The sequence below is a fragment of the Conger conger genome, chromosome 13 (assembly GCF_963514075.1).
Source record: "Conger conger chromosome 13, fConCon1.1, whole genome shotgun sequence".
NCBI classification, from domain to species: Eukaryota; Metazoa; Chordata; class Actinopteri; order Anguilliformes; family Congridae; genus Conger; species Conger conger.
This window is the reverse complement of record NC_083772.1, coordinates 25,591,966-25,608,957: the sequence shown is the minus strand read 5'-3', so window position 1 is coordinate 25,608,957 and position 16,992 is coordinate 25,591,966. Positions and strand designations below refer to the sequence as shown.

The 16,992-nt window shown below is 43.2% G+C and overlaps 1 protein-coding gene across 14 annotated transcripts in view; it reads left to right on the top strand.

Moving 5' to 3' along the window:
* pak1 (p21 protein (Cdc42/Rac)-activated kinase 1) overlaps nt 1-8,172 on the top strand; it is a 45,097-nt gene extending 36,925 nt beyond the window's left edge. For all 14 annotated transcript variants that reach the window (XM_061217075.1, XM_061217079.1, XM_061217069.1 and 11 more), the window contains 6 exons: nt 907-1,019; nt 3,155-3,272; nt 3,683-3,782; nt 4,461-4,657; nt 4,930-5,067; nt 7,091-8,172. In XM_061217075.1, the coding sequence (XP_061073059.1) occupies nt 907-1,019; nt 3,155-3,272; nt 3,683-3,782; nt 4,461-4,657; nt 4,930-5,067; nt 7,091-7,177 (753 nt within the window). In that variant the 3' untranslated portion in view covers nt 7,178-8,172. The remainder of the gene's footprint in view (nt 1-906; nt 1,020-3,154; nt 3,273-3,682; nt 3,783-4,460; nt 4,658-4,929; nt 5,068-7,090) is intronic.
* The last annotated feature ends 8,820 nt before the right edge of the window (nt 8,173-16,992 follow it).

Genomic DNA, 16,992 nt, shown 5'->3' with positions numbered 1-16,992 from the left:
TCCATGCTTGATGGATTTATTTAACCATTTGCAGAGTCGTTTTTTCTGCTCTTTCCTTTATCTCTCCACAACCTCCTACAGCTCCCATAAATAGACCGGCAGCGCTAATGCTAATGCTAAGATAATAGAATGCTAAATGCCCCAAATGTAACATAAACATCCCCAGGGACCTCCACAGCGTTGATGAGCCTCGTTAGACTGCACAGTCAGGAAGGGATTCATGCGGCATTCACATGTTTTTACCCCAGCGTGTCTGCAAACCAAAATAAATAAGCCAGATGTATTCTACACCAGCCACTGTCATTAGTTGGCTTCTAGCCTACCGGGGGACAAATACGTCAGGCTTTGTGGGGCAGTCTATTCCACAGCGCACTGCAGTGGAAACTCTGTGTGACCATAAGGAATGATTTGTCACAGGATAACCCTCCTGTGATCTCCTCTTTATTTAAAGTGGGTTTAAGTTGGTTAAAGGGCTTCCTGAGTCTCCCTGTTTACTATCACATTACGTTAAAGCAGTGCTGACTGCAGTCCTTTACCCTGTAACGATGCTCATGTGCTGTGCATGCCACCCAGTTAAAGCCTGCGGAAACATTCCATTAGAAGCCAGGCTGAGAGTATTGATGAGTGCTGTGTGCTTGGTCTGGGCTGCTGTGTGTTGTGGCTGTGCGCAGTCACGACTATTCTGTAGGCAAGCAGAACCGGGCACTGATTCAATACGAACATCATCCTCGTGAACACCGGCACGATGTTAGACAGGCCACCACCGCCCTGCACTGATACAAGGTCGCTTTGACCTGAGACCCTGGGCTTGTGGACATGCCCTGCCTGTTGGAGAGGGAGGTTATTTTTAAATGTTTTAGTTGTCTCCGGGTGGTGACGCCTGTTCACTGTCCGTGTCTTTGGCAGGTCGCCATCAAACAGATGAACCTTCAGCAGCAGCCCAAGAAGGAACTCATCATCAATGAGATCCTGGTGATGAGGGAAAACAAGAACCCCAACATCGTCAATTATTTAGACAGGTGAGTGAGGCGAGGGAGAGACCCACAGAGCCTGCACACAGAAACTACAGGGCGTTCTGTTGCAAGTGTTTGGTTTGGTTGCCCCATGAACCACAAATCAAATATTGAAATAAATATTGCACAAGTTGACTAGTCTATGAGTCTACGTGTGTACTACACCCATGAATGGATTCGAGTGCCTTTTTCACAGGTGCTGTTAGGTCTTTGCTGCAGTTTAGAGATGTCCTTTGTGTCTGTTATTACTTTGCTTGGGCAGATAGTAATTATTAAGTCTTATTAATTGCTTATATGAGTTTTTGGGAATTTCAGTCCTCTTGTCAGTATGATGGTAGTAGTACAGAGTTCTTATTTTTCTGTGCACAGTAGTTTTTCCTCAGTTGCTTGAACCCTTTTCTTCTTAAACTGTGATAATTTGTGATCATTTTTCTATTGTTGTCATTGCAAGAAACAAAACTAATTGACCTAATTTTTCAGAGCAACAAATGCATTATATTTAAATATATATTTTATCAGTGTGACAAAATTAAAAGAAAGTGTTCTCTTTAAATTATTTTGTCAAATAAAAACTATGAGATTTGGGGGCTGTTGGATGGCTCATCCTCTTGAAGGGGGGGAGGGGGCTCTATCCACCCACTGTTATAGCCCATGTACAGACCCTACAGATTGGTATCTGATCTGGATAATACCCGTCTGATTGGCTGGCAGTTTCACAGGGCTATGGGCCACTGGCACTAGTTTATGCCAGGAAAGGTATGGGTCAGTCAGGATGACCACATCTAATCAGACCAGCGACCCCTGCTGGCAGGCCAGGCACACACAGTCCGGTCTATAGAGCCGCGGGAGTCCTCTGACTCATGTCTCGAGTCTCACTCGGTATGATAAGAAGCAGCAGCTGACCTCACTTGCTGCAAAGGAGAGCACATGATTTCCTGAAGCACTGGTGAAGTTTGCAGCAGGGAGCTTTGATGAATACAAATTCCCTAATTGGGAGAAAAAGGACAAAAATATACACTCGTTTAATCATGGCTATGAGGCTGTGAAATTTTTAACTAAAGCTAACTGCAGGCCTGTTGATTAATGTCTCTTCAGTCATTTATTTCTGCCCATATATTTTCATCCACATCATAAAAAAAGACCTATAATGTCTTATTTTGGGTCTATACTTAGCATGCCTCAGAATTGATATAATGGGAAACCACTTCCACAGCATGTGAAATATAAGAGTAGCCTGTATGAAGGCACAGCTATTATGAACAGTATTCCTTGGTAGTGTTAAGTAAAGGTGAATTTGGGGGACCAGCAGTAATGTTTAGCTAAAACTGTGGATTCTAATTCTAATGGAAGCTCACACTGGATGGCAGTTACTCTGAATATGTCCCTCTAACATAGCTGTGAGTTGTTCTTTCTGAGTTTATTGAGAAAGTACTGTTGACAGTCTGCATCATAAGGGCCTTTAACTGCACGGTGATGTATACTGTGACTTTTTATCACAGTTTCACTGTGATGTTGCCACCAAGCTGCCCTGCCCCACAACCAAAGTCTGTTGATGCTTTTTCACATGATCTACTGTAATAATCCTGTGATATCATTTATGATATTTTTTGTTCTTGCAGCATACTTTTTCCCATCCATCCCCTTCAGCACCATTTTATAAAGCATTAACATTACAATACAATACAGTCATTTAGGAGATGCTCTTATCCAGAGTGATGTTCAATAAATCTAAACCAAATAAATGTTCAATAAAGAACCTGGGACAAGTGTTTTAAAGACCCTAGAGGAAAGTACAGTTCCAAGTTCTAGAGTGATCACATCGATAAAACTTGAACCCTTGAAGAATGAATCAACTAGCTTACCACGGTTGACAGCTAGAATACCCCAAATACTAAAATAGTTAAACACAAGTGCAATTATAACATATACAATAGACAACTATGGCAGTGTGCTTTAAGTTACATGTCATGATGATGTTTGCCACCATGTATTTAATACGTGGAAATGCTGTTTTATAGTGTGTCATGTCCGTAATGTTTTCTCTGAGAGAAATTCCCTGTCAAATCTGTAGGTACCTGATGTTGACAGGAAATAATTAAAATAAATGTGGCAGAGTTTACAGGCTTGTCTTGTTTCCATAGTTACCTGGTTGGGGATGAGCTGTGGGTGGTGATGGAGTACCTGGCTGGTGGCTCTTTGACAGATGTGGTGACGGAGACCTGCATGGATGAAGCACAGATTGCTGCAGTGTGCCGTGAAGTGAGTCCTCTTCTTAATTAGACAGCAGTTAGTCCCATGGTGCAGCTCCACACGAGGGAACAACGAAGGCACACGGTGGGACTCTATACCAGGACTCACAGTTGTTCACTGCCCCATCTCTTTGTCCATGGTCAATGGAGCTGCGCATAAGCCCCTCATGAGACCCAGTGGTAGAGCTCCACATGAGGGCCCACTGCGGAGCTCCATGTAAGGGCCTGCAGCAGAGGTCCACATGAGGGCCCACTGCGGAGCTCCACATGAGGGCCCAGAGCGGAGCTCCACATTAGAGCCCACAGTGGGGCTTCACATGGGTTTGGGTTTTTGGTGTGAGTGAGTCAATATGTTGGAGTGTATTATTATTTTTTAATGAGTACAGATTTAAAAGTTTATATTCCCTCTCTCTGTCTCAGTGTCTACAAGCACTGGAGTTCCTGCATTCAAACCAAGTGATACATCGAGATATTAAGAGTGACAACATCCTGTTGGGCATGGATGGGTCCGTCAAGCTCAGTGAGTACACATTTTTTAATGCTCAGAGATCAGAGGTCTGATCATTAAGTATGATGATTAAACCTTATGTATTTCTGGATGCTCGTCTTGTATTTAATACATAAAATAACATCAATTAATCAATGCAGGTATATATTTTTGGTGTATCTATTGACCTTTCACTGGGTTTTTTTATAGTTCATCTCTAGGCTTTTCTCCTATTAGGAATGAATAAAATCTGACCTTTTTCCCTTGTATGAAAGTCTTGCTTTGGAATATTTTCACATGGTTCAACTTTTCCAGAATTTGTCTAGCATCTGTCTTTTAAAATGCTATGTCAATGGGTCAACAGCAAACAAACCAAACCAAACGGATTGAGATCATGTTGTGTTTACTGATGGTAGTTCTGTATTGCAGGCAGCAGGGGGCAGCATTGAAGCATGTGTGTGTTCTCTAGGCTCCCTCTGCTGTCTAATTCACTCCCATTTCCCTGGAAAATAACTTGAAATAGTTTCCAGAGAATGTCGGAAGGACACATTTTAATGAAGGGAATTAGTTTTTTAATTTTAATGACTGTACATCACTTTGGATCAGAGCTTCTGCTGACTGATTGCAGTGTGATGTGATGAATTATTGATGCCCAGCCAGAGCCGCTCCGATGCCCTGATGCCCCTCTCACACTCCTCTCCTCTCCTGCAGCTGATTTCGGGTTCTGCGCCCAGATCACCCCAGAGCAGAGCAAGCGCAGCACCATGGTGGGGACGCCGTACTGGATGGCCCCGGAGGTGGTGACCCGTAAAGCCTACGGCCCCAAAGTGGACATCTGGTCCCTGGGCATCATGGCCATCGAGATGATCGAAGGGGAGCCGCCCTACCTCAACGAGAACCCGCTGAGGGTGAGGCCGTGTTCCTGGGAGATCCCCCACCTGCTCTCACAGCTTTCACTCTTTATTTAATTACACTTACACTTTCCGTGCTGTGATCCCATCTTCACCAGCAGTGTAATGGAGGTTTACAGTAGACGGCAAGAAACGCTCAGCGAAATCAAAGTGATAACAAATCCATCGTCAATATTTCTGCCACACACACATGACCCTCTTCGCGAGCCAGCAGTTCCTTGAGATAGTTTTGTGCTTTTACTGTAATTGGCCTGATCTTCCTGTCGTAGGCACTGTACCTCATCGCAACCAATGGCACTCCAGAGCTGCAGAACCCCGAGAAGCTGTCTGCGATATTCCGGGATTTCCTGAACCGCTGCCTGGAGATGGACGTGGAGAAGAGAGGCTCAGCCAAGGAGCTGCTGCAGGTGAGTACAGCTGTAACCGACATCTCCGAGTAATGTAATGAGTCTCTTCCACCTGCTCCCTCTCTTCTTCCTTCCCCCTGCTGGTCAACACTGGTATGGACATGGATTTTTTTCTAATTCTTTCAACCAAATAATTATTGACTCGCATCAAATGCATTTTTTGCATAAAATGAGGGAACTATATTGTGTGAGGAGGAGTTTTATTTGTTCTGTTTATTGTTGACTTCTGGCATTATCAGTAGAGACACAACACTGCTGTTATTTGCAATACCATTATGGACATGTGGGTTGGAAGGGTTAAGAATGAAAAGTAAAGGGACTTTATCCACGCCTCCTCACAGTGCTGTTTTAAAAAGGTGTGCTGGTCATACTGAGGTGTCTCTAGCAGGATTTGAACAAGTCTCAGGGTCCTGCTCTATGGCTCATTCCAGGCCTAAATATGCAATGGCTGCTCATGTTGAGAGGAGTAATGAAGCATTAAACTGTAATGGGGAACCAGGGGAGCTGGATGCTCCACCTGAAACAGTATGACTCTACAGGACCGCAGAGGAGGAGGAGGAGGAGGAGGAGGTGTGAAATAACGCAGAGAAGTGATTAATCTTCTCAGGCGCGTATTGAAGGCCTGAGCTGACAGCGCAGGGAGAGAGAAAGGATTGGCTTTGTGAGAGGAGCACCAGTGATGGAGCTGCGTGGGAGGGCCCGGTGCCCTGGGCTCCACTCTGTGTCCCTTTGTGCTGTTGGGCGGGTTGAACGAGGACAGAGCTGGACGAGTGCCATTCCGCCTGCTCACGTCTTCAGAAACCGCAGCCCGGCTGCCCCCTGTCTGACTCGCCCACCGTGAACGTGCTCTTTCCTCACACGTGTCGTCACACATCAGCTGTTTCTGGAATTTTTGGCCTGTCTTGCTCTCACCACAGTGTCCATTGCAGCCTCCACTGTTTATTCAGGAGAGTGAATGAGCCTGTGCTCTTCGAAGCTCACCAGTCGGGCTACCGGTCTTAGTCTACCACCATAACTCACCAGCCGGTCTACCAGTCTTAGTCTACCACCATAACTCACCTGTAGGGCTACTAGTCTTAGTCTACCACCATAACTCACCAGTCGGGCTACCAGTCTTAGTCTACCACCATAACTTACCAGTCAGTCTCCCAGTCTTAATCTACCACCATAACTCACCTGTCAGTCTACCAGTCTTAGTCTACCACCATAACTCGCCAGTCTGAGTCTACCACCATAATTCACCAGTCAGTTCACCAGTCGTTCTCCTACTGGGACCATGTATGCGGCTCAACAGAGGGCCTTTCGGGGGCACCCTGTTGACCATCACGGGTCGCTGGTGTGTGATCACCAGCTGAAGGGTCCTGGGCGAGGTTGGACGTTCTGTCTCATCCTGCATTGATTCTGCCTCATCTTGCAGGACTGCTGGCCATTCCAGCCTAGGGAAAGAGCCTGATCCACCCAGCAGCGCAGTGTGTGCATGCTATGTGCACATTTGCATTTCTTTCATGTTAAGCTGAAAACAGCTTGTTTGAACTAGTCCAGGCTGGGCAGCTGGCTCTTGTCACATAATGAAAGCTACTGTAACGTCAGCACACCCAGACCATGTTTAATGGCTGCTCTTACAGTTTTTGGGGCTGTCTGTGGCTGTTTCTGTTTTTATTGGTGAAACCATGACCCTGGCTACCATGTGGCATGCACACTCCAGTAGGAATACTCAGTCTAATGTTACCATGCTTGACTGCCATTGGCCTCATGGGATCTGTGGGACAAAGCCTTTGTCTCCGATCCTGTGCTGTTACACGTGGTCTTCCAGCTGTCTGGGGGGATTTCTCACATTACATTACATTACAATTACTTGGACGTTCTTTTCCCGAGAGACTCATTCAAAAGTCCATTCTTGCAGGTTACCTATTGTAGCCATGTAAGCCACGGACCTGTCATGCGTGATGATTTTTTCTGTTGCAATGTAAAAGTTCAGAGCTGTAGATGTAAATGTGAATGATGCCATGTTGTTCTTCTGCAGCACCAGTTCCTGAAAGTGGCCAAGCCCCTCTCAAGCCTCACTCCCCTCATCCTGGCGGCTAAAGAGGCAGCCAAGAACAACCGCTAGCTATAGGGCCCCCCCCTCACGTCCGTTTGCCCTCTCTCTCCTGGGGGCCCACGGGGGGCCTGTGTGCCTATTCTCTGGGCCTCTCGTTCCTGTGGCAGGGTTGGGGACGTCACTTCAGAGGTTCTGAACAAGGACAATGAAAAACGAACAAACTGACGATTTCCCCCTGAAACCGTCCCGGGAAGACTCTCTGTACAATTCAAACACTGAAGGAGTTCTCCTGCCTCAGTTGTAATTTTGTTTGTTTGTCATTTTATTTTTTTCTTGTAGTAAAAGTGCATTTTTGATTCTCTTTTTAAAGGTGTTTTCTTTTTTTTGGGAAGGGGTGGTTCGAATGTAGCCTAGTTTATCTTAATAAATTAAGTCTGGTTCTGTTGAACTGCAGTCTGAGCTTTGATGAAGAAAAATGATTTTTTTTTCTCTCTCCAGTGATGTTGGGATTGTATGGGAAATGGTACGCATGTCAACGATTTAAATTAAAAAATATGTCTGTAATAATAATTAAAATGGATGAAAACATAATAATAATACACAATTGATTCTTGGACAAAGTGTAATGAAGTACAAATTTAGTCATGTGCTGCAATGGTACAGTGTTATTACAATGGTACAATGTTAGTTCGAACCTTAACTGTTTCTCCTGTTTCTTGTGGAAAGAACTGCAGATATGCAGGGAAGTTCAATAATATCTATGGCAAGGTGTTTGTCTTATCACCTTTGAATTGAAAATCATAATTGTGAATGCCTAGATGATGTGACCAACCTTGAAGAAGCAGATTTTTTATGTAGCATAAATGTACCTCTTGGCCTTAAACCATCTCGCAGGTATTAGACAGTATCCGGAGGGCTATATGATGTTGTCATATTTGCCCCTGCGGATTCACCCAGGCCTCTGGGCAATGCTAAGTTTGGAACATGGGGGATCCAAGTGTTGTATTGAAGAGCCTTTCATATTTGAGCCATAAATGAGAATAAAAGTAATTTTGAAATTCTTACTGAACTGGTACAATGATTAATTGCAGGAGAAATCTAACGGCTGGGGAAATCGATCTGATGCACCGTCCCTCATGTGTTCCCTGAAGCATGGCTTATTTTGTCAGAGCTCAACCCTTATCAGACGGAGAAGTATCTCCCACATACTAGTATAGGCCATTTCTATGGTGCACTGTAGGGTGGGAGCTGCATCTTACTGTAACAGTGGCTCATTTTCAACTGTGTGATGAATATTTTTGATCTTATTTTAATACAAGTTTTTGTATAGTTGTTTAAATATGAGTGTGTGTGTGTGTCCACATATGTGTGTGCGTGTGTGTGTGTGAGAAAGAGATGGAGGTACAGAGAGAGTGGGGAAAAAGAGAAAGAGTATAATCTTCTCTGACCGTCTTGGCAGTTTCCAGTTGGACAGTATTGTCCATGTACATCTGATTTTGTAGCCATCATATGAAAGTGATGAAACTCCTATTCATTGGTAGCTTAAAACAGATAGAAGTTAGGATTTAGTGTGAGATCCATCTCAGTTACAGTATTTGCTCTCTTTTTAATAATTTTCTAATGGGCTTAATATCACAGTGAAAACTATCCCAAAACTATCCAAAATGAAAAGATATTCAGTGTGGGAAGCTGAAAAACATATAATCCTCAATACAGTTCAGAAGTACCCTAACAGCAGTGTTACGGACACCCATGAGAATCTCATAGGCCGTGATTAATCAGAGGCATTTAATTCCTAACTGCTGTAATGTGACTGCTGTAATTGGCCAGAACAATTCCCCCTTCCACACCCCCTTGAGAAAACATTTTAAAAGCGCTTGATAGGTTGACAAGCCAGAAGAAACAAAGTATTTTTTGTTGATTGAAAGGTGTAAAGACAGTGGCTTCCTCCTGTGTTCTTTCCCTTGTGACTTGATGTACAGACTCTAAACTTGGAGAATTACTGCTGAATGCTTGCAAGGTAATAAACTCCTGTTCCAGCTGTAACATGCCTACCTTGTTCCAGTTATTCATCCCTGTGCTCCGGTGTTTATTTGTTAATGAGTATCTGCTACATGCGCAATTACACAGCTGTCATTCTTATGATAACGAGGATTCACATTGAAGTACATTCATTACACCACTGTCATTGCTGTCAGCACAGTGTTTTCTTGGGGATTATTTTTTAATGTTGTTGCTGCTATTTTTGTTTAAATTCTCAACCCTCAATACGAACACTAACCATGAATTGTTTTGACGTGTCATGCTGCACGTGTAAATCTGACTAGCTGGTTAAGAACCGATTCACAATATATATTAAATATGCAGTTCAACAGTACCGGCCCGCTAATACAGTTAGAGTGGAGCTTATACACTAGGTTCCAGTATGTACATATACAGTGTAGTAAATGCTTTGCAGGCTGCAGAATTTGCCTAAAACATCAAATGATTTAAGACAGTATGTGTTCATTTGGGCTCAGAATGCCATTTTCTGTAATGTTGTACTTGTGATCTCTGCATTTTAAAACTGTGTTGAGTTATTTGCACCTCAGGCAGCTGTCAGAGTACTTCTTTTTCTAGCTTCCATTCCACAGCTGGAATTCTGCCACAAAAGTCTGTCTTCTGAAAGTCTCGTAAGTTTATTCTGAAACTCCAAGGTATTATTGTGATATTGGTTGAAATCAGTGCAGTGTGCTTGATGCCAGCATGTGATTGCCGGTCATTAGCTAGATATGCACTTTTGCGTTTTATGTAATGTGTTGAATTTGCCAAGACATGTTCTGCTTTCCCCATAGATTTCTCCAGAAAGCTTTTGCCAAAGTCTCCATCATTCAGCATGTGTGAGCCTGTTATTTTATCCACAGAAGCCCCACATATTTCTGAGGATACAAGAGTGGAGAACAAAAAGTCTTGTGTAAATCTGATGTTTGTGATCTGTAATAACTGACCTCCCCCCGACCTTTTCTTCTTTCAGTAAAATGATTTTTTCTAATTAAACCAATTATTAAGGCTTACAAATCCTTAAGCTACTCTTTTATCCTGAGGGCTTGAGAATGGAGAAAAGTAAATGGTTTTTCAAAGCTAGTTCTCAGTTATATAATACGGCACATTGCTCACTTTTTCGCGTGAGTAGCTCGGAGATTGTGAACACTCCATGTGTACACAGCAGATGTGGATTGGTGCCTTGCGGACATTGTGCCAGATCCCCTTTCTCTTTGGAGACTACATGGGTAAACCCTGTTCTACCCACACTGGCTCAGATTTCGTCTATTCAAGAAACATACAGTACTAATGACTTGTAGAGAGATGTGCTACACGAATGAGACCATGAGAAACATTCACTGGAAGACCTTGAAAAGTGTGACCACTATACCCGAATGTGTCCCTTGTGCATAGGTATATAGCTCTCAGTGCCTTCAGCGGGAGTGATCCCTCACTGAGTGGCACAGACAGTGACAGTTCTGTGGTAGGGGGAAAATGTTCCCAAAAAATTGCCCACTGATGGGTGTACAACACTGTACTGTATTTCATGTGTAGTTTCACATTTCATTTTATTGGAGCTGGGGTATATTTCAAAATATGAAATGTATTTTAGGCATTTTGTAAATGTTTACTGCAGGCTAGTGGATGTCAGTTTGTTGTTATTAATGTTGATTCTGGGAGAAATTGAGCACTCTTCCCTGGTGCAGTTTTCAAAGGCAAGTGTTCATGCTGACTTTGCGGCAGCGAGCCTCTCTCCTGTGGGGAATTCACCGACGTGATACTGACAAGGACGAACAGCAGTGAGCAGAGCGAGGGAGAGGGGAACATGGACCTGTGAGCGCTTCTCTCCGCTTTTGCAGAAATGTCTGGAGACACTCCAGCACTGTGAGAACGTGGTGAGAGGGCATCTGCGGAAAATTAAGATCAATTAGCATGCTTAGCTGCAGTACTGCTGTGCTTTACTCAGCAAATGACTTATTCACCTACCCAGCCTCCTGTGAGAGCCTGATAATAAACTACATTTGCCTGCAAATGTAAATGCGATAAGGAGTTGGCTCTGCTTCTCTGTGATGCTGCTTTAACTGGGCACCGAGAAATGCAGGTTTCACTGAGATTCGTTTGCAGCCCACTTTCACAATACCACCGTCACTCCACCCCATGAGAGACTCGATTCTGGAAATATCGTCTCCTAAATGACTCACCCCACGAGCACCCTAATGCTAAGGCTGCCAAGTCATGCGTCAAAGAGACTGCAGCAGAGCTCTCACTTCCGAAACATACACTGACACGGACATACACAGACCGCTTCAGTGTATGTACTGACAGGGAGGACTTCATACGCACACATACACAGACCGCGTCAGTGTATATACTAACAGGGAGGACTTCATATACACACATACACAGACCGTGTCTGTGTATATACTGACAGGAAGGGTTTCATATACACACCGCTTCAGTGTATATACTGATCAGGAGGGCTTCATATACACACATACACAGACCATTTCAGTGTATATACTGACAGGAAGGGCTTCATATACACACCGCTTCAGTGTATATACTGATCAGGAGGGCTTCATATGCACACATACACAGACCATTTCAGTGTATATACTGACAGGGAGAGCTTCAACACAATCATCAGCAGCAATTGGGTAAGTGTGTTTGGAGCAGTCGGACCGCAGTATGTGGGGGCTGCATCATCGTTCATCCTTGGGATTTCTGAGCAGTATCTGGTGGAGCTGCCAGGGGGCCTGATGTATAGTCAGGTCCATAAATATTGGGATATTGAAATGAAACGAACAAGATATGCTTTAACTGCAGACTTTCTTTCCCTGGTGAAGAAAAACCCCTTCACAACAGTTGGCCAGATCAAGAACACTCTCCAGGAGGTAGGTGTATGTGTGTCAAAGTCAACAATCAAGAGAAGACTTCACCAGAGTGAATACAGAGGGTTCACCACAAGATGTAAACCATTGGTGAGCCTCAAAAACAGGAAGACCAGATTAGAGTTTGCCAAACAACATCTAAAAAAGCCTTTACAGTTCTGGAACAACATCCTATGGACAGATGAGACAAAGATCAACTTGTACCAGAATGATGGGAAGAGAAGAGTGTGGAGAAGGAAAGGAACTGCTCATGATCCAAAACATACCACCTCATCAGTGAAGCATGGTGGTGGTAGTGTCATGGCGTGGGCATGTATGGCTTCCAATGGAACTGGTTCCCTTGTATTTATTGATGATGTGACTGCTGACAAAAGCAGCAGGATTAATTCTGAAGTGTTTCGGGCAATATTATCTGCTCATATTCAGCCAAATGCTTCAGAACTCATTGGACGGCGCTTCACAGTGCAGATTGACAACGACCCGAAGCATACTGCGAAAGCAACCAAAGAGTTTTTTAAGGCAAAGAAGTGGAATGTTATGCAATGGCCAAGTCAATCACCTGACCTGAATCCGATTGAACATGCATTTCACTTGCTGAAGACAAGACTGAAGGGAAAATGCCCCAAGAACAAGCAGGAACTGAAGACAGTTGCAGTAGAGGCCTGGCAGAGCATCACCAGGGATGAAACCCAACGTCTGGTGATGTCTATGCGTTCCAGACTTCAGGCTGTAATTGACTGCAAAGGATTTGCAACCAAGTATTAAAAAGTGAAAGTTTTATGATTGTTAGTTTGTCCCATTACTTTTAGTCCCTTAAAAAGTGGGAGGCACATATACAAACTGTTGTAATTCCTACACCGATCACCTGATTTTGATGTGAATACCCTCAAATTAAAGCTGAAAGTCTGCAGTTAAAGCACATCTTGTTCGTTTCATTTCATATCCATTGTGGTGGTGTATAGAGCCAGAAAGATGAGAATTGTGTCGATGTCCCAATATTTATGGATCTGACTGTATATACAACCTGAAGGACAAGTGTGTTTGTTCACCCTCAGCTGGAATTAAACATATTGTTTTCTTTCTAATCCGGAATGGCCAAATATGCGCAATATCTGCTCCTGCCAATTTGGGTTCTCCTCCAAAACACATGGTGTCACCACCTACTTCTTTTTACGCTGCAAACTACAGCCAAACTCACATAGTAGAGTCAGAGTAAAACCTTTCATGTGTGGCTTTGATATGCAATCCATGGGCACCTGATCGACTAGCAGGGGTCACTAAAGAGTGGTGAAATGGGCCCCACCCCCCTTCAGGGGCTTGCGGTATAAAGCAGGGCAGTACTCTTCAGGTCACTCCAAAACAGATTGTACAGTGTACTTATGCTATCTTATTTTCAATACAAAAGAATGGCTGAATTAGAACACCCTGAAGGTTTTTTTTTGTTGTTGTTGTTGGCAATTTGGCATGTAAGGGTGATGTCGCTGGTAGTTCCCTGTTTTCCATTCTTAAACTGCAGCCTAAGGCTGCACTGTATTGGGGAGTTACTTTTCTTCAGGAAATGTGGAGCTGGTGACAGTTATTTGTGAATATTCCCAATTTTTCAAAAGAGCACTTTGATGCATTGAGCACATTCCTTGTTTGGCTTTTGACAATTACACTGATGGCATACAGTTTCTTCTGCTTGCCGGGCCATACATATTTATCATTTGAGTTGAGGGGTTTCTGTAGCTCTATCATCCATAGGAAATACATTTCTAAAGACTGATTTGTTGCTACAACTCTTTGGATTATATCAAAGGGAAGTCCCTCTGACCAGAAGTTTCTGAGGCGCAATTTTGCTGCTGGCACTTTTTCCTGTTGTGGCATCTCCGAGTTGAGTTTATCTGAACACGTTAGTCTTAATAACTGGCCCAATAAGTCATCACTGTTGTTTCCTTCTGGTGGTTCCCCTAGGGTTATCCTATCACTGGCAATTTAACGGCCAGCAATTTGTCTCTCCCTTCCCCATCTGTCAGCACTGTGAGAATCCACTGGCTTGGAAAGGTCACTCACATTGCGAACTGTGATTGTCAAGAGATTGAGACATATGGCTCATATAATTTTAAACAGAACATTACATTAATGTCAATGAGAATGTGCATCTATGAATACTGTCACAGTGTATATTCAATGCACAAGGCACTGATAAATACCTAAACACTAACAAGCAGAAATTTTAAATTCAATTACAATTGAGGCACACCTTATCAATATACTTTTACTAAGGCACCTGTGCAGAAGTATTTTTCATCTGGCACTGTACATCTGCGTGCATAACGGTTGTGTACTCTTCTCCATTCAGCACGCTCTCAGATGGGACGGGGTATACTGCAGCCGCAAGCATCCCACATGCTCACAAGCACACACACACACACACACACACACACACACACACACTTTCACACACGCCTGCGTTGGAGCTGACGGGGGTGGGAGAGAAGGAACTGTGGATATGAGACTGCAGTAGAGCAAACGCTCCCGCCCCCTATTAACCTTCAAGTTCTAACACAAATCCACTCGACTCCTCCCGCCATCCTTCCCCTCCGGGTCTGAACTGATATTGGTGTGGGAATGTGTGTATTAAAGAAATGGAATATTTCCTTGTTTCTGCATCGCAGTTAAAGCTTACAGTGGGAGCTGTGAAGTACCTGCAGAGGTGAAACTGCTGATGTGGGGAGGAGAGTCACAGTATCAGCATCCTTCAGGGTAAGTTTGTTTAGCTGTTTTACTTGTTCTACAGGCACTGTCCACTTGTTTTTGTTATCGAACCAAAGGGCTTTCTTTAAGATTCGCATAGGTCCTAAAACTAGAGTAATACTAGTAAATTGACAGAAATGTATGATTCACGCATATTTGTATGCCACATGCATTGTGCTTGCAATAATTTTAAGGGAAAGCAAATTCGTATTGTTGCTATTTCAAAATAAATCGTTTTCATTTTATATTATGAATAATATCACATCTTACTGATGACTGCTTTGTTGGGGATCAGCTTACTAGAAAGGAAGTGGAGAAAAGATTTACAACAAAATCCTGATTAAAAAAACAATCCAGTATGGAACTCAGAACATTACATACATTAATTTATCAGTTTATTCATCTATCCATTCCTGCATTATGTAATACATGTATTTTGTTAGCAATACAACCTCTGGTTAGCTCTTGCCAGGAACATCACAAAGTCTAACATGCAGACTTTAATGCCATCAGTTGCCCAGCTGCCCCTTATACCCACACCCCCTCCCAGGTATGAGGGAACTCCCTAGCAGCTCTGAGTCATAGATACTGGCTGTGAACAGATGTGTGGCTGTGTGCAGGCAGATGCCCCTCTCTCATTGGTGCCTGGCTGTTATATAAACCTGTGCCTGTCATAATCAATAAGCACATCTGAGACAGAGGGAAAAGAGTGACTCTTATTGATTCCACAGAAGTAAAGCTTGTCAGGCAACCATGCGGAGAACCACCTGGGGTGTGTGTGGCCTTTACTGTGCTCTGGGACTGGTGAGAATTAGATATTCATCTTTTTATTATGAATATTAATACTGCACCATAGGCCTTTCATGGATTTGTCCATTTGCTTCACCCATCTGGGTGCAATGTTAACAACATTAGCGCTGATGCATATTCATGAGGAACGGCACCCTTGCAAATGGAGGATGTATCTCATTACCTTTGAAGGGAAAGTGGGAATATCATTTTCACTTCACATAGACTCACTTTAGACCATTTTAGCAGTCCCAACAAAAAACTGTTTCCACTTCCATGCTTTACACTGGATAAGAACATCTGCAAAGTGATTATAATGTCGTGTAATGCCATGTCATGTCATGTCATGTCATGTGACAGGCGATAGAACTATAACACTGCTGGTTGCCATGGCAATGAGAGTCAGTGTGATTGCAGCTAAGGTGACAGCCGAGGCACGTAACATTTGTCCTTCTCTGTCGATCACGTCATCTCTTCAACAAGAAACTGTTCAATTTACTACACGCAAGCAGCTCAATCCTCCTGACTGAACAAGAGGATTCACAGTCAGCTCCATTATCTTCGCCTGACTGAGCTGTTCAGATTCATTAAGACGTCACTAATTCAAAGAGAGGCTCCTGAATTTTATATCTGCCTTCTGAGCAGCTGCATACAGGGAACAGAACATTCTATCAGCTGTGAAAAAAGATTTTTTATTTGATCCAGAAAGATCCAGAATGTCCTTTTAGCTCAGTGACTCAGTTTGTTTTGGTAGCTACTAAATTGTGAAAACCTTCATTTATGCACACAATTGGGAGAGCAGGTGACTATTTTTCACCTATGACTCTTTGTAATGCGATGGCTATTTGTTCAATAAATGATTTGATGACATTTCCGAAATAGTGTGTATTCATTATTTGGCTCAGTCACAGAAGGTTGAGGATTCAAACCATATGTGTGGCATATGCCTTGGCATAACAACTCCCATTTGCCATCCAAGTCAAATTGCAACAAGTCTTTAGTCTCTTGAAATGGTGGGTCTCTCTGTTATGATCAAGAAGAGTATTGAAAGTCTGTTACTGTTACTGGGAGCAGCAGGCACATGCCTCTTAATGTTTATTGAGTAAGCCCTGCCAAAGTTAAGATCATTGAAGTTCAAGCTAGAGTAATTGGATCCAAGATGAAAGCAGGTTAGGTCATATGCTTAAAGATCTGTCAATGTAAAAAAAGAAAAGAATGTGTAGATCAGGTTGTCTGTCTTAATTCCGCTGTGAGACAGCATGAAGCACTTGGGCTTGACAAGGAAAGCCTGTTGAATCACAATTAGGTTTGTGTGAAAAGCTGGCCCAAGGCTACCAAAGTTACTTTCAATATCCTACAGTACAGCCAGTGCCCACTGTGAATAATTGTTTTATGGAGGGACATGACCCATAAAAAAAAAAGTATTCTTTAATCAATACTACTGAG